This window comes from Drosophila arizonae, unplaced genomic scaffold (genome assembly GCF_054131065.1).
Source record: "Drosophila arizonae isolate 15081-1271.41 unplaced genomic scaffold, UAZ_ARI_1.0 ARI_Backbone_140, whole genome shotgun sequence".
NCBI lineage: Eukaryota > Metazoa > Arthropoda > Insecta > Diptera > Drosophilidae > Drosophila > Drosophila arizonae.
Window position 1 is genome coordinate 31585 of NW_028315223.1, and position 21709 is coordinate 53293.

The 21709-nt window shown below is 43.6% G+C and overlaps 2 protein-coding genes and 1 long non-coding RNA gene across 3 annotated transcripts; 2 read left to right on the forward strand and 1 right to left on the reverse strand.

Moving 5' to 3' along the window:
- Positions 1–1424: 1424 nt before the first annotated feature.
- On the forward strand, positions 1425–7482 carry LOC149267740 (uncharacterized). The gene is made up of 15 exons (XR_016271474.1): positions 1425–1752; positions 1841–2583; positions 2660–2731; positions 2799–3570; positions 3720–3854; positions 3961–4107; positions 4174–4466; positions 4579–4660; positions 4716–4860; positions 4942–5212; positions 5298–5555; positions 5614–5781; positions 5864–7071; positions 7168–7242; positions 7310–7482. It is a non-coding gene; the product is annotated as an uncharacterized LOC149267740 (long non-coding RNA).
- A 5443-nt stretch (positions 7483–12925) lies between these two features.
- LOC149267741 (uncharacterized) lies at positions 12926–19963 on the forward strand. The gene is made up of 6 exons (XM_089476204.1): positions 12926–13126; positions 13288–14187; positions 14279–14528; positions 17939–18640; positions 18802–19701; positions 19792–19963. The coding sequence occupies exon 2, from the start codon at positions 13303–13305 to the stop codon at positions 13687–13689; it is 387 nt and encodes a 128-aa protein (XP_089332330.1). The 5' UTR covers positions 12926–13126; positions 13288–13302; the 3' UTR covers positions 13690–14187; positions 14279–14528; positions 17939–18640; positions 18802–19701; positions 19792–19963.
- Positions 13307–17886, reverse strand: LOC149267742 (uncharacterized). Its single transcript, XM_089476203.1, has one exon. It carries the CDS (start codon positions 17690–17692, stop codon positions 14627–14629), a length of 3066 nt encoding a protein of 1021 aa, XP_089332329.1. The 5' UTR covers positions 17693–17886; the 3' UTR covers positions 13307–14626.
- Positions 19964–21709: the final 1746 nt, after the last annotated feature.

Genomic DNA, 21709 nt, shown 5'->3' on the forward strand with positions numbered 1-21709 from the left:
AGCAAGAGGGGAAATGACCCAGTCTAAAACAGTTATTACATATCAAGACGAAATACAAAATGGCCTTCAATGGCAGCGCTTTGATGGTGTGATTGTCAATTTGGTCCAAACCAGCCGCTTTTTTGTTCTCTAGCGTGCTGATGTGACTGATGACCTCAGCCGCAGTGACTGGCCGAAATGAGACTGAAGCAGTCAGAGATGGCTGGCTAACTTGAGCCTCGATCTCGGCCAGATCACTGGGCGGCGTAGTCACGATTGGCTGAAAACGCTGCTCAAGACTTGCAGCAAATGTTTCGGCCTTCTCGGCTGTTGTCTTGCACCAGACATTTTGCGCATTAGAGCCATTGCCACTGGAGGACTTCAACAGCGGTAGATTTGGAGCAGGCTGCCGCTTGATCTCGTTGGTCAGCCGCCAGAGCTTCTGCATACTATATCTATCAGTTGGATCGATAGATCTAAATAGCTCTTCCTCATACTTCTGCCTAGCGTATATGAGCTCTTTGCGTATGCGATTCGACAGCCTGTTGCAGAGCATCTTAAGCATCGGATTGCGATTTCGAGCGAGATAGCGCTTGACTTGCTTATGGGCTTCGATAAGTTGCAGAGTCTGCCTGTTTACTCGAAATCTAGTCCTCATAATCTTGCGTGGGTGCTGTGCATTCGCAAAGTTTGCAGCATCTTCAATATTTTTGACAAAAATATTGACCGCATCATCAACATCATCAGCACTGCTGATCTCAGTGTTGAGCAAGATTTTGTCATTTAGATAGCTCTGAAATTTGTTGACGTTGGCATTCAAATCAAGCAGGTGGCCTTTTGCTCTGCTGGTGACAGGCTTCTCAACCAGCTGAACTTGCAGCGGGAGATGATCAGAGCTGAGCTCGAAAGAGTCAGTGATGGTCAGCAAATCTCGCCTGATGCCTTTAAATAGCGCAAAGTCAATGGCAGACGGAGTTTGGCGCGAATTAAACGGAAAATGGGTGGGCGACCCAGTTGCCAGAATGTTGCAATTCACTTGTAGAATACTATTGACTAGCATTCGGCCACGGAGACAAGATCTGGCGTTGCCCCACCACTGACTTTTCGCATTCCAGTCACCACCGACTATAAAAGTGTCACCCAGAGAAGATAGCAGGTTGTTGAAATCTTGCCCAGACCAGATGACTTGCGGCGGGCAGTAGATTGAGACAATATTGATATGACGGCCATTTTGCAGGCTGACTGAAACTTCGACAGATTGATGCGAGTCGTAAGATGTAAAGCGCATAGCATAATGGCATATATGTTGTTTAATTATAAAGGCTGCACCTCCTCTGCGCCTGTTTGAGGGGTGATTTGCTAAATAAACAATATAGCCATTAATAGCAATGCTATCGCTATCAGTCAGATGCGTCTCAGACACTTTTTTCTGTTTGTATGCCTTGACAGAACACACATTTATAATCTCTCTTTCCTCCATTCTCGCCCATAACAGCTGACCAGCAGCTAAATGGAGAGGAGGAGAGAATAGAGAGATATTCTTTATTCATATAATACTCTTCGTTAGCATTTTTTTTTTGAATTTACATGGCGCCTTAAGATACTTAGGTCGATATTAGCCGAAACTTGCTCACATGAGCTGTTTAAATAGTCGCAAGTGCAACATTAAATTGCTGTGCAGCATTGCGTTACAAATGATTATACAAAAGAGCAGATCAAAAACAAAAATGAATAACATTTGATGTGCTTAAATAACTAGTTTAAAACTAATGAGTAGGTTTAGTTGTAATTTTGATGTAGATTTATACAATAACAATTGATACAATTAATTAATTCATTTACATTTTAATTCTATTTGCAGGAACACCTATAAGATGCGCAACGAACTTAGCAGTGAGAAGATCCGCTAATTGGATTTAGAGAGAAGAGTCGGGACGTCGTCCGGTCATTTTCCCCATACTTGTCTAAGCTAATATAACTTTTAATTAAAATTTTTTGAACTTATATCTAATTCTTTTCATTTTATCACCTTCATTTTAGTCTAAATAGTTAAATTAAACCGCAAGTGCAATTTAGGAGAGATTGTGCAGCTGTGCGTTTATACGTTTATCGGGATGCATAAATCAAAACAAAAGGTAATTATCGAAAAATGCATAAATGGTAATGGGAATTTACAATTAGTTATAAAATGCGAGTAATAGTGCTTAAAATTGTTATTAGTATATACTATTATAGCTAATAATTATTTATTAAATGGTAAGCTTTCATTTCATTAATACTCTTATATATTCCTTTCATAGCGATATTTGTGCAAAAATATCACAAGTGCTATCACATATGTGGTTTCAGTTGCAATATTACTAATATTATTTTTAGTTTGGTTTAATATAGTTTATAGTTGATTAAGAAATAATAAATTTGAATTCCAATAAGTTTTTCTTTTCATTTTGTCTTATAGAACTATCGCAAAAAACAATCGCGCAGAGAGGTTGTGCACCCCTGGTATGCATATCGATATGCACAGATAAAAAGCATATGTTTGAAGAACATATGATGAAAAGGCAGAGTGCAATTAATTGCAAAAGTTGCAACTGAAAGAGATAAGTATGGATTCTAATAAGAATACTGAAATAATTATTAATAATTAGATATTAATTAATAAATTATTCATCTGTTTCAGCAATTTCTCCCATGTGCAAGTGAACGTGTGTTCAACTGGCCGAAGAAGTGAGTGATGCAAAATGGCTGCGAGGTAATGTTAATTATACATATATATATATAAGTGTTTATACTTAATGTTGTTTTGCTTTTATTTGCAGGGAATCATCCGGTGGAACGGGAGGTAGCAGCTGAGAAGACTCCACATCCCAATCACCGAGCAGTGTCGCCAGTTTAGTTAAGTTGATTGTGTAGTTTAAGCCAGTGCATTGTAGTGTTGTTTTGCTGCATGTGTGTATGTGCATACGTGCCAAATAAAACTTTTAATTGAATATAAAATTCGATTTGAGTTTTATTTGTTAGGATACCCTTTGCAGATAGGATATGTGAGGACGACCAGTTTCCAGGTAAGTTGATTGCATATACCAATGGCCAATTTGAATTTTAATGTAGCTCTATGTTCTTTTTTAGCGTATATGCTTGCAATCAGTTGCTGGGGAAGGACCAGGCTGCATCGGCCGAAGAATCTCCTGGATTTGTGTTGTGTGTGCGCGAAGTGCTCGCTGTGGGTGGCAGTGGCGCCAGTTGCCGAAAGATTGGCAGGCGCGACTGCGAGGCAGTAGCGTCGCCTATATTTTGTGTCGCCCCAGAGGTGGGGGTGTGTGGGACTGCGTCATACGATGGCGCGCCGTTGCGACGAGCCTCATTTCTGCGTCGCGCTGCCATTCTGCGGAGATTTTCGCTGGAGTTGCGTGTTGAGGCCGGATATGACCTCGTGAACCTCTCTGCTAAAATGTTGCGGCTGTGCTCGCGAAAAGTTATCGGGCCGTATACGGGCGGATGCCGGCGAAGATAATTAGCGTGTAGCTCCTCGTCGAACTCCGCTTGTCTTCGCTGCTGTCGCTGTGCGCGCAACTCAATTTCATTAGCCAGGTGAGTATTGACGAGGCTAGAGTATCTGGGCATAGTTAGCCGCTGTGGTACAAACGGATAGTGGGCTATGCTTCTAGCCTCATTGTTGCTGTGTACTCGCAGTCTATCATAATATTTAGTGCAAATATTATTAAATAATTCATCCACAGATAAGACGCCCAGCTCAGATCTGATGCGAGCATTTGAAATATAATATTGAGCGCCAGATATGGTTCTCAGTGCTCTGTTGTGTGCAACTCTGATGCGGTCGAACTGAGTTTCGGATAGGAGCGCACCCCAGACAGGTATAGTATATTGCCACAGTGGCGCAACTAGTTGTTTGTAAATTATCGTTTTAGTTTTTAGAGACAGTTTACTATTTTTATTAATGAGCCAATCTATCTTTTTCAGCCGAGCCCTAACCCTCGAGACGACAGTGGTGACATGAGTGGCAAAGTGCAGCTTTGTGTCCATGGTGACACCCAAATAAGGATGTGAAGTGCCGTTTTTAATTGCTTCATTGCCAATGCGGATATCCTGGTATGGCGATATCCTTTTGTAAGTATGCATAATGTGCATAGTTTTACTAGTGTTTATTGTAATGCACCATTTCTTCGCCCACAGAGCTAAATTGTCCATATATGCTTGTTGTTGAGCTAACGCATCTGCTTGCCGACAGTTTGCTGAGAGGACTACGACGTCATCGGCATAAGTGGCTAAGAGGATTTTATTTCCAGAGGCATACGTTGGGCTTGGAATATCACTGGTGTATATGTTATACAGCACTGGCCCAAGCAGGCTGCCTTGAGGCACCCCAGCGTGTATTTGCTTGGTTGCAGAGCGGCATCCTCCATGGCATTCAACAATAAATGATCGATTTGCTAAGTAGGAGCAAAGGATTCGATACAGAGCGTCAGGTAATAGCATCTTGAGTTTGTATCTCAGACCTGAGTGCCACACTCTGTCAAATGCTTCTTTTATGTCCAAGTAAACAGCAGAGCAATACTTATGTTCTTCATATGATTTCAGAATGAACTGCGTGACTCGCCCAAGCTGTTGCTCAGCTGAGTGGGCCTTGCGAAAGCCAAATTGGTGGCTGGGTATAGCATTGGTAAGTGCGTTTTGCTCAAGCATACGGCTCAAAATTAAGAACTCTAATATTTTAGATAAGCCAGACAAGAGACTTATTGGCCTGTAAGATGATACATGCTGCGTGGGCTTGCCGGGCTTGTGTATCATCTTGACTAGCGCTAACTTCCAGCTGGTAGGAAAATGGCCCATTCGAAGTGAGCTGTTGCATATTAAAACAAGGTATAGTATTGCCCTCATTGGCAGCGCTTTGATAGTGTGATTGTCGATATTATCTAAACCAGCTGCTTTCTTCTTCTCCAGCGTGCTAATATGATTAATGACCTCTGTCGCTGTGACTGGCCGAAAAGAGACCAAGGCAGACGCTGGGTACTGACTAATTTGCGCCTCAATTTCGGCCAAGTCGCCAGGTGATGCAGAGATGAGAGGCTTGAAACGTTGCTCAAGGCTGTCAGCAAAGACTTCAGCTTTCTCCGCCGTTGTTTTGCACCATACATTATTGGCGTTAGAGCCATTGCCATCGCTGGACTTTAATAGTGGCAGATTTGGAGCCGGCTGTCGTTTGATTTCGTTTGTAAGTCGCCAAAGCTTTTGCATACTATATCTATCTGTGGGGTCGATAGAGCTGAATAATTCTTCTTCATATTTTTGCTTTGCAGATTTTATATCTTTGCTGATGCGATTTGACAGCCTATTGCAGATCTGCTTTGCCAGGGGATTTCGGCTTTGTAAAAGATAGCGTTTGATTTGCTTCTTGGCCTCAATCAACTGGAGAGTCTGGCTTTTGACTCGAAACCTAGATCTGGTTATCTTGCGTGGACACTGCGCATTGGCAAAGTTTGCAGCATCTTGGACGTTTTTGACAAGAATATCAACAGCATCATCAACATCATCTGGACTGCTGATTTCAGTGTTGAGTAAGATTCTGTCGTTTAGGTAGCTTTGAAATTTGCTTATATTAGCATTCAAATCCAGAAGATGGCCTTTTGCTTTGCTGATGATTGGCTTCTCAACCAGCTGGACTTGCAATGGGAGGTGATCCGAGTTTAGCTCGAATGAGTCAGTGATGGCCAGCAAGTCTCGCCTGATACCTTTGAAAAGCGCAAAGTCTATGGCAGATGGAGTTTGGCGTGAGTTGAAAGGGTAATGCGTTGGCGACCCAGTTGCCAGAATATTGCAATTTTCTTGGAAAATACTGTTTACTAACGTTCTGCCTCTAATACAGGATCTGGCGTTTCCCCACCATTGGCTCTTTGCGTTCCAGTCACCACCTACAAGATACGTGTCGCCCAGCGAATTCAGAAGATTGCTGAAGTCTTGCGCAGTCCAGCTTACTTGCGGTGGGCAGTAAATGGCCACAATATTTACGTGCTTGCCGTTTAGTAAGCTGACTGATACTTCAACGCTTTGGTGCGAGTCCAAGGATGAGCAGCGCATAGCGTAATGGCAAATGTTTTGTTTAATTATAAGAGCTGCGCCACCTCTGCGCCTATTTTCTGTTCGTATGTCTACAAAGAACACACATTAGTGATCTCCGCCTCTTCCCATTCTCGTACATGAACAGCTGACCTGCAGCTGCATGATGAGGGGAAGAGTACGGGGATACTCTTTATTTATTTAATACTTTACAATAGCATTTTTTTATAAATATAAATAGCGCCTATGAGATAATTAAAATCTAAAAAGGACTATATTTGTCGAAACTTTTCATTAAATGATTAAATTTAAATGGCCATAAAAGTGCACAAAAATAACAGTGCAGCTTAATGTTACAAAATACAAATAAAAAGAGCAAGTTAAAGATAATTCAAAATAACAATAAAGTGCTTGAGTAGCTTACAATAGACTAATTAGATGAGTAAGATATAAGTTTAACAATAGTAATAGATGGCATTAATTAATATAATTCAATTTTTTCATTTATAAGCATCTACAAGATGCACAGAGAAAAATAGCCCCAAGTGGCCAATTGGAATAATAGAGAAAAGTCGAGACAAAGTCTGGTCATTTTCTCCAATACGGGCTCAAGCTAAAATTAGCTTAAATTACAAAAAGTAAATGATAATTAATATAGATAATTAATTAAAAATAGTTTAACAATTCATTTTAGCAGTTTTGATTTCATTAACATTCATTCGATATATCGCAAGTGCAATTGAGTAAGTGACGATGCACCCCTGGCGTTGTGCCTATCGGGGTGCATAATCAAAACAAAACAAAAACAGCTGATTGAAAATTGCATTAAATGCAAATTTTATGCTGCTAATTGGTAAGTTTAAATATTAACAAGTAAATAATTGAAATTAATGATATTAATAATTAATATTAATTAATTATTATCTTTTTATATTTATGTGGCTGCTGTCATTCGGAATACAGACGGGCGCAATACTGGATATAGCAGGATTGCATTAATTGCAAGCTGACTAGCAGGTGAGTTTTGCAATATAAAAAATTAACAATTGAAAAAGTGATATTAATAAAGTTAACAATTAAGATTAATTAATTATTATCTTTATATATAAACAGCTGCTACCATACAAAGTGCAGAGGGGCCCAAAATTGGAAATAGTCGAATTTCATTAATTGCGAGCTGACTAGCAGGTAAGTGAATTTTGCATAAGTTAATAAAAACATTAAAAGATTATTAATGTTGATTTTTTCTTTGCAGAGCACATCAACTACGGCAAGGAGACTTAGCCAAGTGGGCTGCACAGCCAATAGGGCGTATATTTAAGTTAGTTTTTAGTTAATTCAAAATGTGCATTTAAGGCGCAAGCGCCGTCACATATGTTCCGTGCACATATATATGTATGTGCCGAAAATAAAATTTTGAAATTGTAACTGAGTGTTTAATTTGTGTTTAAATAGTGTAATTACTTAACTCTGATCCCTATGTGATCCAAATACGACCCTATAGGCAGCAAGTGGTGATGGTGGTGGTAGTGGCCGCGGCATTGGCGCAATACCCTCGAAAACAGGTAGTCGTTGCGGCTGGTGGGCTGCTGTTTGTGCAGCTTCGTTGCGTTGCTGAGCCTCACGTCGGCGAAGGAATCGCTCCCTACTTTCAGCAATTTCATCGGCTTCCCGTTGTAGTTGTCGCTGGGTGCGTAGAGCAATGTCATTGGCCAAATGCATGCTTACGAGACTCGTGTATCTTGCCAATGTTATCCGCTGTGGGATGAACGGGTCGTAGGCAATGTTTTTGGCCAAGTTGTTGGTATGGACCCGGAGTCGATCATAGTATTTGGCGCAGAGATTGTTGAATATATCATCCGCAGATAAAACTTCTAGATCAGCTCTGATGCGCGCGTTCGAAACAAAGTACTGAGCACCAGAAATGGCTCTCAGAGCTTTGTTGTGTACGACTCGAATGCGGCTGAATTGCGCCTCAGATAGCAAAGCACCCCATACAGGCAGCGAGTATTGCCAAAGTGGAGCAACTAGCTGCTTGTATATGATGACTTTAGTCCTTAGAGTCAATTTACTGTCTTTATTGATGAGCCAATCTATCTTTTTAAGCCTAGCCCTGACCCTAGTAACGACCGTAGTGACATGTTGTGAGAATCGTAGTTTTGTGTCTAGAGTAACGCCCAAATACGAATGTGAGGTGCCATTTTCAATAGTTTCGTTGCCAATACGAATAGCCTGATATGGCGCTATAACTCGAAGCGTATGCATGATATGCATAGTCTTGTTTGCATTAATCGTAATGCACCACTTGCTCGCCCATTCAGCCAATCTATCCATGTAAGCTTGCTGCTGATTAAGCGCATCTGCTTGACGAAAGTCTGCCGAAAGAACGATGACGTCGTCAGCATAAGTGGCAATCAAAGTCCCTCGCGGATAAGCTGGCCTCGGTATATCGCTGGTGTACACATTGTACAAGATAGGCCCAAGCAAGCTACCTTGTGGCACACCAGCGTGAATTTGCTTAATACCTGAGCGACAGCCACCGTGACACTCAACAATAAAAGTGCGATCTGTTAGATAGCAGCAGAGGATGCGGTAGAGAGCAACCGGCAATAGCATCTTGAGCTTATACTTCAAGCCTGTATGCCACACTCGATCAAAGGCTTCTTTGATATCCATGTACACAGCAGAGCAGTATTTATGGTCATCAAACGCTTTAATAATAAATTGGGTGACTCGACCCAATTGCTGTTCAGCTGAGTGCGCTTTGCGGAATCCAAACTGGTGGCTGGGAATCGCATTTACAAGAGTATCTTGCTCCAGCATACGGCTCAAAATAAGATACTCGAGTATCTTTGAGAGGCCAGACAGCAGACTTATTGGCCTGTATGATGCGACGTGTTGCGTAGGCTTGCCAGGCTTATGCACCATCTTCACCATCGCTAACTTCCAGCAAGAGGGGAAATGACCCAGTCTAAAAGAGTTATTGCATATCAAGACGAGATACAGAATAGCCTTCATCGGCAGCGCTTTAATGGTGTGATTATCAATTTGATCCAATCCAGCCGCTTTTTATACCCTGAACCCATTGAAAATGGGAAATCAGGGTATAATGGTTTTGTGAAAAAGTATGTAACGGGCAGAAGGAGGCGTGGCAGACCCCACAAAGTATATATATTCTTGATCAGCGTGACGAGCTGAGTCGATATAGCCCTGTCCGTCTGTCCGTCCGTCCGTCCGTCCGTCCGTCCGTCCGTCCGTCCGTCCGTCCGTCCGTCCGTCCGTCCGTCCGTCCGTATGAGTGCGTCGATCTCAGAAGTTATAAGAGCTAGAGAGCTGAAATTTGGCATGCATACTCGTGTGTACCATACGCAGTACGAGTTTGCTTTATTTTTTCGATAAATCGTCCGATAACTTTTTTATCGAGAATAATCGAAAAATTGATTTTGTTTTTTTGGCCTAACTTGAACATTTTTAGACCTGGAGTCTTCAAATTTGTGTTGTATATAAAGTTAATCGATACAAAGATTTTGTAATTTACAGATTTTGGATACCACGCCCCCTTCTCCCCCAATTTGTAAAAAACGCATTTCAAGTACTAGAGACTTGTGCTTTGGAATGTACACCCATATTTATCATATGATTACACTCTGAAAGTTTCATTAAGATCTTATGTCTACAAAAGAAATTATTCGACAAATAAATTCTCATAATATTGCCCACACTGCAGCGCAGCCCAACCGCAGTCGCTGCTTACTGCGCAGTTAGCAGAGCGCAGGCTTATGCGTGCGTGTGGATGCATGTGTATGTATGTGTGCATAAAAGAAGTGCAGAATGATTAGAATATCAGATTAGAGGGTTCAGGGTATCTCCTAGTCGAGCAGTCTCGACTAGAGCTTTCTTACTTGTTTGTTCTCTAGCGTGCTGATGTGACTGATGACCTCAGCCGCAGTGACTGGCCGAAATGAGACTGAAGCAGTCAAAGATGGCTGGCTAACTTGAGCCTCGATCTCGGCCAGATCACTGGGCGGCGTAGTCACGATTGGCTGAAAACGCTGCTCAAGACTTGCAGCAAATGTTTCGGCCTTCTCGGCTGTTGTCTTGCACCAGACATTTTGCGCATCAGAGCCATTGCCACTGGAGGACTTCAACAGCGGTAGATTTGGAGCAGGCTGCCGCTTGATCTCGTTGGTCAGTCGCCAGAGCTTCTGCATACTATATCTATCAGTTGGATCGATAGATCTAAATAGCTCTTCCTCATACTTCTGCCTAGCATATATGAGCTCTTTGCGTATGCGATTCGATAGCCTGTTGCAGAGCATCTTAAGCATCGGATTGCGACTTCGAGTCAGATAGCGCTTGACTTGCTTATGGGCCTCGATAAGTTGCAGAGTCTGTCTATTTACGCGATATCTAGTCCTCTTTATCGTGCGTGGGTGCTGTGCATTCGCATAGTTTGCAGCATCTTCAATGTTTTTTACAAAAATATTGACCGCATCATCAATATCGTCAGCACTGTTGATCTCAGTGTTGAGCAAGATTTTGTCGTTTAGATAGCTCTGAAATTTGTTGATGTTAGCGTTCAGATCAAGTAGATGGCCTTTTGCTCTGCTGGTGACAGGCTTCTCAACCAGCTGAACTTGCAACGGGAGATGATCAGAGCTAAGCTCGAAAGAGTCAGTGATGGTCAGCAAATCTCGCCTGATGCCTTTAAATAGCGCAAAGTCAATGGCAGACGGAGTTTGGCGCGAATTAAACGGAAAATGGGTGGGCGACCCAGTTGCCAGAATGTTGCAATTCACTTGTAGAATACTATTGACTAGCATTCGGCCACGGAGACAAGATCTGGCGTTGCCCCACCACTGACTTTTCGCATTCCAGTCACCACCGACTATAAAAGTGTCACCCAAGGATAAAAGCAGGTTGTTGAAATCTTGCCCAGACCAGATGACTTGAGGCGGGCAGTATATTGAGACAATATTGATATGACGGCCATTTTGCAGGCTGACTGAAACTTCGACAGATTGATGCGAGTCGTTAGATGTAAAGCGCATAGCATAATGGCATATATGTTGTTTAATTATAAAGGCTGCACCTCCTCTGCGCCTGTTTGAGGGGTGATTTGCTAAATAAACAATATAGCCATTAATAGCAATGCTATCGCTATCAGTCAGATGCGTCTCAGACACTAACATTATGTCTATATCGTGCTTGACGAGATATAGATTGAGCTCATTAAGCTTTTTCTTGACACCGGCAGCATTCCAAAAAGATATGTTCATGTTGTTGACACGTTGAGATACAGCATGCTGCAGTGCAGCGCTGCGTCTACTGGCATTTGGGGAAGTGGATACATTGTTAGACATTTAAGCGCTCATTGGGACCAAATTGGGCCAACAGGCAGGCCGTGAGTGTGGTCATCATCTCAATGAGTTTGTCTATTTTAGCCTCTAATCTAAAGCTAACTTGCACTGGCATACTTGGCACATTCGCATTCATTGGCTGCTCGAAACGTTGAAAATGAACACCCCCACTAACAGGATGCGCACCCCCATCTATTGGTTGCGGATGCCTACGGCGCGTACTCAGACTACGGCTACGTTTTGGCTGCGGCGGCCGCTGCGCGCTTGCCTGCCTAGGCAAACGAACTTGTTGCTGTTGTTGTTGTTGCTGCTGCTGTTGTTGTTGCTGGCTAACTTTGGTGGCTTTTTGCCTCGACTGACGCTGTTTGCTGCTAATAGCTGCCGGTCCGACAGGCTGAGCAAATTGAAGGCCCGCCCGAAGAGCAGCCGAATAACTGGGCCCTGCACTAACAGTTTGCGGTCGTGACTGAGGGGGGGCTTGCTGAAAAGGATTTGGCATATTTGCTCGATTGCTCTGAGCAGCTGCTTTTTTTTCTGTTCGTATGTCTACAAAGAACACACATTAGTGATCTCCGCCTCTTCCCATTCTCGTACATGAACAGCTGACCTGCAGCTGCATGATGAGGGGAAGAGTACGGGGATACTCTTTATTTATTTAATACTTTACAATAGCATTTTTTATAAATATAAATAGCGCCTATGAGATAATTAAAATCTAAAAAGGACTATATTTGTCGAAACTTTTCATTAAATGATTAAATTTAAATGGCCATAAGTGCACAAAAATAACAGTGCAGCTTAATGTTACAAAATACTAATAAAAAGAGCAAATTAAAGATAATTCAAAATGACAATAAAGTGCTTGAGTAGCTTACAATAGACTAATTAGATGAGTAAGATATAAGTTTAACAATAGTAATAGATGGCATTAATTAATATAATTCAATTTTTTTTTTCATTTATAAGCATCTACAAGATGCACAGAGAAAAATAGCCCCAAGTGGCCAATTGGAATTTTGTCCGTATGTCTAGATTGATCTCTAGACGGCCCGGATGGCGGCGTCTGCCGGGGGCTCCACTGCCGCACACGCACGAAACACGAAACCCGAAACTCTAAGTCGGATCGACACTCGGCTCGGCTCAGCTCGGTTCGGTGCGCACTCGCTGCCGCTCACTCGGACGACTCCAGGGAAACTGGACTGCCCAGCGCCTCCACCAGATTTGAGTACCGATTCGGCTTCGATTTACTCAAAGCAGTTCCAATCCCCGATCCCAATTCCAATTCCAATTGGAAATGGAAATGGAACCGGAGACGGGAAAAGCTTTGAGCAAATCAATTGTCCACCGACTGTGATGGCGAGAATTTCACCAGCAACAGCCGGTAGATGGCCGAATGGGTAGGCGCTAGACAGTCGCTAGAATCCATATCTATCCCATTATTATACCTAGTATTTTGTTTAAACTGGAATGAATTGGCGCCCAAAATTAAGAGAATGTTATCTAACAGGGCTCAACTGGCTAAACAATGATATTAACAGCCGCGCAGGGCTGCCATATCTTATTAAACTACTTAACATAAATGCGAATGTAAAGTGTGTATGTACAAGTGTGTGTGTGTGTGTGTGTGTGTGTATGAGTGAGTGAGTGAATGTGTAAATCTACAAGAAATTGCGTTGCGCGAAAAATCAAAAACTAATAGCTACAATCAAAAAGTGAGCGAATTAACATTAATAGTGAATTAATTAATTAAACTAAATACTAACTATACTAAAATACTACTAATGAAAAAGAAACTGACTAATAATACTACTAATATTGTGTGTGAGTGTGTGTGTGTGTGTGTGTGTGTGTGTGTGTTGTACTATATTTACAGGTTGTTTTTCATGTGATGGCTGCTCGACCGGTGGAGGGGGGACGAACACGAACATCAGAGGCTGGCAATCAAGGAGTGATGCAGCAGATCAGTGGCGACATCCAGCGGGACATCCAAGGAGTACAGGTAAGTAGTAGGAGTGGATTACATCAGGTGAGTATATTTAGAGTAGCAATTGTGTGTACAATTCTAATTCTGTCGTTTACTTGCAGCATCAACTGGAATTTTAAAAGTGAGACTGGCAGTGGAACCAGCCATGTAATCAGCAACAGCACTGGCACTTGGGTGGCCAGCACCAGCTGCTGCATTGACTGCAGTTGCATCCACAACTGCAATGGATATGGACATGGACATGGACATCGACATCTTCATCAGCGGAGACGGAGGCGGCGTCCAGAGTGAAGTTGCCAGCCCGAAGACTGGAGACTGGTATAGGCGCCAGCAGTGCAATATGCACCACCAACACCAGCATCGGCAACAGGATCATCGGCGTCATCAACATCAGTGGAAATGGCGCAGACATCAAGTGGCTTCAGCATCATTAGCTCTGGTGCGAGCAAATGCATGCAGTTATTGGCTGACACCCATAGAATTGGCCAACATCTGTCGTATCGACAAGTGTTTGGCCATGGAGTACAGGCGCGTATTCATCCATATTGTAGTTTGTTTACATTTTGCATAGACTAACCATAATTTGATTAATTCTAGTGCAAAATGTCGTGTCATGGGCAAATGCATGCAGCCTGTCATCTAGCTGCAAGCCCATACACATTGAATGGCCAATTGTCGCCCACAATTGACGACAAGTAACGAGAGTCTCTGTCTGCACCCACAATGACAGCCTGCCGGTCATCAATATGGACACATAGCAGGGAGTGCAGAGCAATTACTATTCGATTGGTAATGTACCACTTCTTGATCACAATCGTAATTCGATAGGAGTCAAGGAATTGATGTAGATAATAATTGTGTTGTTTTTATTATATTGCAGATCAGTCATCATCCTCGCCGCAGAAGCAGCATACTGGAAACCATCGACGCCAACAACAACCAGGATGTGCAGCAAACAGGCAACAGCGAGTCATCTTTGTGCGTATATTGATGTATTGTGACCAAAAGCAGTAATCACGTCGATTTAAAGCTAATGAACAATTGTGTTTGTACTCTCATCTTCTCATTTACACCATGCGCAATTGCGACAAGAGTGCGTTAGATAATAAGGAGGAGTGGATTGTTACTGGGTGAGTATTGATATTATTATTATTAAGTGAAGTGGGTGAGTGTAGAAAATTTATAGTAGTTGAATTAGGTTTGTATAGGCTATAAGAACAGGTAGTCATTATATATTTGGGGTCTCATTTGCAATTTGTTGCCTGCTACTGCTAATGCTGATGCTGGCAGACAAGCAGGTTGTTAGCGCGGACATCATATCTATTAGACGATCCAGCTTGTTGACGATAGCCTTGTTGATGGCTGAATTAGCATTCTCAATTGAATTTGAATTTGCATTTGCATTTGCATTTGGATGCTTGCGTTCGAGCAGCATTAGGCCAATCAATTGATCTAGCTTCATTTCAATACTGCTCGTATTATCCCTGGCACATAGATATTGATGAGTCGGGAGGAGTTGCTGCGCTTGCTGCCTCTGCTGCTGCACCTGCTGCTGCTGCTGCTGCTGCTGCTGCTGCTGCTGCTGAAGTAGTAGTTGCTGCATATTTTGAGGCTGAATGCGTTGAATTTGCTGTTGCTGCTGCTTTTGCTGCTTTTGCTGCATTCGCTGCTGCGGCCAAACACTTGGCTGTTTCACATTTAGTCCAAGTTTAAGTGCGTCGGCATAGCTGCCAACCATAGCATTGCTCAGATTTAGTGGCTGCTTGGGCTGCATGGGCTGCTGATTGAACTGTAGCTGATTGACCTGTTGATGTGTAGTCTTCTTCTTCGCCCTCTTCTTTGACTTGATTGGCTGCTGCTGCTGCTGCTGCTGATGCTGCTGTTGCTGCTGCTGCTGCTGTTGCTGCTGTTGCTGCTGTTGGAATACTGGCTGCTGCTGCTGCTGCTGCTGCTGCTGCTGCTGCTGCTGCTGCTGTAGTAGTTGCTGATGCTGCTGCTGCTGCTGTAGTATATGCAGCTGTTGTTGCTGTTTGCTAGCATTTGTGGCCTTGTTCAGGTGTCTTTTAATAATAGCCGCTGTTGCAGCATTATTATTGCGATTTGACGACTGAGGATTCGCTGTCGCTTTTGTTTGACGCGCCAATTCGGCGACTAGTTTTGAGGCTTGCTGGAAGCCTTGTTGATTGGCCATCTTTTGCTTGCAGGCCTCTTTGAAAGCAACGCAGCCGCGATAGCTTGCCGCATGCTCTCCCAAACAATTGGCGCATTTAGCCGGCTGGCTAACATCGCCCTTTGCTCGTCCGCAATCAGTGGATGCATGGCTGCCGCTGCACTTGACGCACACGAATGGCCGGCGGCAATAGTTCTTCGTGTGGCCAAACTTTTGGCATCTATGGCATTGCACCGCATCGGCGTTGCGCAATATCCTCTCAATTTTGACTCTCTGGCCACCCAAACACTCAATGTTCAGAACATTTGTGCTGTTTGGAGCGGCCACCACTTCAACCTCGAACAGGTCAAGAGGCTGGCGAGTGAATCGCTTCTTGATTACACTGACAAATCTGACCGTATGGCCCAGATCTGTCAGTTGTTGACGAATCCAATCTGTTGGCGTCGAACGATGCAGATAGCGTATGCAAAATCTAAATCCTCGATCCGCTGCCAATTGGTAGGTGTGCGATACAATGCTCTCCTGAGCGAAGTGATGCACAAGTTTGCGATATGCCGCAATATTGGCGCATTGAATGCGCAGACCTTGCCCAGCTGTCGGTTTAGTGTAGAAATTAGCCGTACCGATCGCCTTCTTAATCCCCTCCAGTACTGGCATTATGTCTGGCACAAACGGCAAGTACAATGGAGTTGGCCGATTCTTGCGACCACCATTCGCATTGCCATTGCCATTGGCATTCGTATTGGCATTGTCATTGTTATCGATGACCTCATCCTCATCCACCTCATTGTCATCGTCATTGAGATCTTCATCCATATCAATATCATTAACAGCATTTGCATCAACATCATCATCATCATCATCAATTGACAATTGACACTTGTTGTTGCTCTTGCTGTTGCTGTTGCTGTTAATGATGTTCGATTTATTGGCTCCATCTGTTGGCCGCTGATCAGTTGCAGCTTTGTTAGCATTTGCAGCAACCAATTTGTGCGCAGCTGCCATGGCGGCAGCTTTCTTAGATGTGGTCGGGGCATCTTCATCAATAATATCGGATGCAACAACCAGTTGCTTTTTGAAAATCATGGCAGACAGCTTTCGGTTAGCTGGTGCATTGCTGGCAGCCATTTTACGGCACGTTGCCACTGCCGAGGCAGACAGTGGAGGTGGCGGCTTGATACATTTATTAGCCTCGCTGCCGCTAAATAAATGATTCAGCAATTCATTAACATCAGCAGAGGGAAACTCATCGGATCCATCAGCGAATGAGTGACTGACTATCTCATCATGATCAGCTGCAGCTGCTGCTGATTGTTGTGAAGCCGAATCGCAATCCATATTCAGTTTCAGATTGAACTTGGATTTGGATTGAGACTTGGAATTAGATTTGCTTTTGGTTGAAGAATCGGCTACAATTGCAGTGGAAATTGTAGCAGAATTTGTAGTGGCTTTTGCAGTTGACAAAGTTGCTCGAGTAGATGGCGTTGGATTGCCACCAACGCCATCACTCGACAATTGTTCGCATCTCTGCAGAACTTTCAGCAGCTCGCCATCATCGATGGTGGTGATGTCGCTGCTATTGACGCTGTTGCTGTTGTTGTTGTTGTGGAGCTTGTTGGAGCAATCAGCTTCTGATAGTAGCTGAAAGCTATTGCCGAAGTTGGCGTCCTTTTTTGCCGCAATTTTCTTATTAGATTCCGTATTAGATTTTGATGTCTTTGATTTAGGGCTATTTCCCTGATTACTAGCTGGCCTCTTGTTCGAGATTAGCGCCTCATTGTGCATCTCGAGTTTTTGTAGTAGCTGCTGCTCATCCTGCTGCCTCTGCTGCTTGTGCATTTGCTGCTCCTGGGCCAGCATTGCGTGCATCGCACGCGCCAGCACAGTGGCAGCATTCTCTTTGGCCTGACCATTATTACAATTGCTATTGCCACCAACCTGATTTGGCCCACTCGCCTCGCGCAAGCCAATTCCAGCCAGTAGATAATCGTCAAGGGAATCAACATCAACGTCACCATCATCATCATCATCCACCTCCTCCTCATCCACATCATCCACAAACAGCTCCTCGTCAGCGCCAGTCTCGTCATGGTCGGCGAGACTGCCCGAGAGTGCGTTGTACATGATCGTTTGATTAGGCCACTGGACACACGTACGCCGACAGTTATTGGATTGTTAGATGGCACTAGTAGAAATATCCACTAAATTTAGCAGTAAGAGTTGTTGGAGTCTCTGTCTCGGATTAATAGCAGTTTTGAATAATTCACAAAAACAAAAACCAACAAGAAAAGAAAAAACACTAGATTTTCACTTTTAATTATTGGCTGCGATTTATTCATGTAATTATTGACTTTTTTATATTTCTTTCAGATTTTTGTCCGTATGTCTAGATTGATCTCTAGACGGCCCGGATGGCGGCGTCTGCCGGGGGCTCCACTGCCGCACACGCACGAAACACGAAACCCGAAACTCTAAGTCGGATCGACACTCGGCTCGGCTCAGCTCGGTTCGGTGCGCACTCGCTGCCGCTCACTCGGACGACTCCAGGGAAACTGGACTGCCCAGCGCCTCCACCAGATTTGAGTACCGATTCGGCTTCGATTTACTCAAAGCAGTTCCAATCCCCGATCCCAATTCCAATTCCAATTGGAAATGGAAATGGAACCGGAGACGGGAAAAGCTTTGAGCAAATCAATTGTCCACCGACTGTGATGGCGAGAATTTCACCAGCAACAGCCGGTAGATGGCCGAATGGGTAGGCGCTAGACAGTCGCTAGAATCCATATCTATCCCATTATTATACCTAGTATTTTGTTTAAACTGGAATGAATTGGCGCCCAAAATTAAGAGAATGTTATCTAACAGGGCTCAACTGGCTAAACAATGATATTAACAGCCGCGCAGGGCTGCCATATCTTATTAAACTACTTAACATAAATGCGAATGTAAAGTGTGTATGTACAAGTGTGTGTGTGTGTGTGTGTGTGTGTGTATGAGTGAGTGAGTGAATGTGTAAATCTACAAGAAATTGCGTTGCGCGAAAAATCAAAAACTAATAGCTACAATCAAAAAGTGAGCGAATTAACATTAATAGTGAATTAATTAATTAAACTAAATACTAACTATACTAAAATACTACTAATGAAAAAGAAACTGACTAATAATACTACTAATATTGTGTGTGAGTGTGTGTGTGTGTGTGTGTGTGTGTGTGTGTTGTACTATATTTACAGGTTGTTTTTCATGTGATGGCTGCTCGACCGGTGGAGGGGGGACGAACACGAACATCAGAGGCTGGCAATCAAGGAGTGATGCAGCAGATCAGTGGCGACATCCAGCGGGACATCCAAGGAGTACAGGTAAGTAGTAGGAGTGGATTACATCAGGTGAGTATATTTAGAGTAGCAATTGTGTGTACAATTCTAATTCTGTCGTTTACTTGCAGCATCAACTGGAATTTTAAAAGTGAGACTGGCAGTGGAACCAGCCATGTAATCAGCAACAGCACTGGCACTTGGGTGGCCAGCACCAGCTGCTGCATTGACTGCAGTTGCATCCACAACTGCAATGGATATGGACATGGACATGGACATCGACATCTTCATCAGCGGAGACGGAGGCGGCGTCCAGAGTGAAGTTGCCAGCCCGAAGACTGGAGACTGGTATAGGCGCCAGCAGTGCAATATGCACCACCAACACCAGCATCGGCAACAGGATCATCGGCGTCATCAACATCAGTGGAAATGGCGCAGACATCAAGTGGCTTCAGCATCATTAGCTCTGGTGCGAGCAAATGCATGCAGTTATTGGCTGACACCCATAGAATTGGCCAACATCTGTCGTATCGACAAGTGTTTGGCCATGGAGTACAGGCGCGTATTCATCCATATTGTAGTTTGTTTACATTTTGCATAGACTAACCATAATTTGATTAATTCTAGTGCAAAATGTCGTGTCATGGGCAAATGCATGCAGCCTGTCATCTAGCTGCAAGCCCATACACATTGAATGGCCAATTGTCGCCCACAATTGACGACAAGTAACGAGAGTCTCTGTCTGCACCCACAATGACAGCCTGCCGGTCATCAATATGGACACATAGCAGGGAGTGCAGAGCAATTACTATTCGATTGGTATGTACCACTTCTTGATCACAATCGTAATTCGATAGGAGTCAAGGAATTGATGTAGATAATAATTGTGTTGTTTTTATTATATTGCAGATCAGTCATCATCCTCGCCGCAGAAGCAGCATACTGGAAACCATCGACGCCAACAACAACCAGGATGTGCAGCAAACAGGCAACAGCGAGTCATCTTTGTGCGTATATTGATGTATTGTGACCAAAAGCAGTAATCACGTCGATTTAAAGCTAATGAACAATTGTGTTTGTACTCTCATCTTCTCATTTACACCATGCGCAATTGCGACAAGAGTGCGTTAGATAATAAGGAGGAGTGGATTGTTACTGGGTGAGTATTGATATTATTATTATTAAGTGAAGTGGGTGAGTGTAGAAAATTTATAGTAGTTGAATTAGGTTTGTATAGGCTATAAGAACAGGTAGTCATTATATATTTGGGGTCTCATTTGCAATTTGTTGCCTGCTACTGCTAATGCTGATGCTGGCAGACAAGCAGGTTGTTAGCGCGGACATCATATCTATTAGACGATCCAGCTTGTTGACGATAGCCTTGTTGATGGCTGAATTAGCATTCTCAATTGAATTTGAATTTGCATTTGCATTTGCATTTGGATGCTTGCGTTCGAGCAGCATTAGGCCAATCAATTGATCTAGCTTCATTTCAATACTGCTCGTATTATCCCTGGCACATAGATATTGATGAGTCGGGAGGAGTTTGCTGCGTTTGCTGCCTCTGCTGCTGCACCTGCTGCTGCTGCTGCTGCTGCTGCTGCTGCTGCTGCTGAAGTAGTAGTTGCTGCATATTTTGAGGCTGAATGCGTTGAATTTGCTGTTGCTGCTGCTTTTGCTGCTTTTTGCTGCATTCGCTGCTGCGGCCAAACACTTGGCTGTTTCACATTTAGTCCAAGTTTAAGTGCGTCGGCATAGCTGCCAACCATAGCATTGCTCAGATTTAGTGGCTGCTTGGGCTGCATGGGCTGCTGATTGAACTGTAGCTGATTGACCTGTTGATGTGTAGTCTTCTTCTTCGCCCTCTTCTTTGACTTGATTGGCTGCTGCTGCTGCTGCTGCTGATGCTGCTGTTGCTGCTGCTGCTGCTGTTGCTGCTGTTGCTGCTGTTGGAATACTGGCTGCTGCTGCTGCTGCTGCTGCTGCTTGCTGCTGCTGCTGTAGTAGTTGCTGATGCTGCTGCTGCTGCTGTAGTATATGCAGCTGTTGTTGCTGTTTGCTAGCATTTGTGGCCTTGTTCAGGTGTCTTTTAATAATAGCCGCTGTTGCAGCATTATTATTGCGATTTGACGACTGAGGATTCGCTGTCGCTTTTGTTTGACGCGCCAATTCGGCGACTAGTTTTGAGGCTTGCTGGAAGCCTTGTTGATTGGCCATCTTTTGCTTGCAGGCCTCTTTGAAAGCAACGCAGCCGCGATAGCTTGCCGCATGCTCTCCCAAACAATTGGCGCATTTAGCCGGCTGGCTAACATCGCCCTTTGCTCGTCCGCAATCAGTGGATGCATGGCTGCCGCTGCACTTGACGCACACGAATGGCCGGCGGCAATAGTTCTTCGTGTGGCCAAACTTTTGGCATCTATGGCATTGCAAACCGCATCGGGCGTTGCGCAATATCCTCTCAATTTTGACTCTCTGGCCACCCAAACACTCAATGTTCAGATTTCTGTTGGTAATGTTGCAGAGAACACACAATAATGATCTCCGCTTCTTCACACACTCATACATGATCAGCTGACCAGCAGCTGCATGGCGAGGGAAGATAGTACGGAGATACTTTTTATTCATACATACTTACAATAGTAAGTTCTTAAGAATATGAGTAGCGCCTATAAGATACTTAGAAATATACAGAAGGTCAATATTTACCGAAACTTTTCATAAAATGAATTAATTAAATGGCCATAAGTGCACAAAAATAACAGTGCAGCTTAATGTTATTTCTGTTTTGTATGCCTTGACAGAACACACATTAATAATCTCTCTTTCC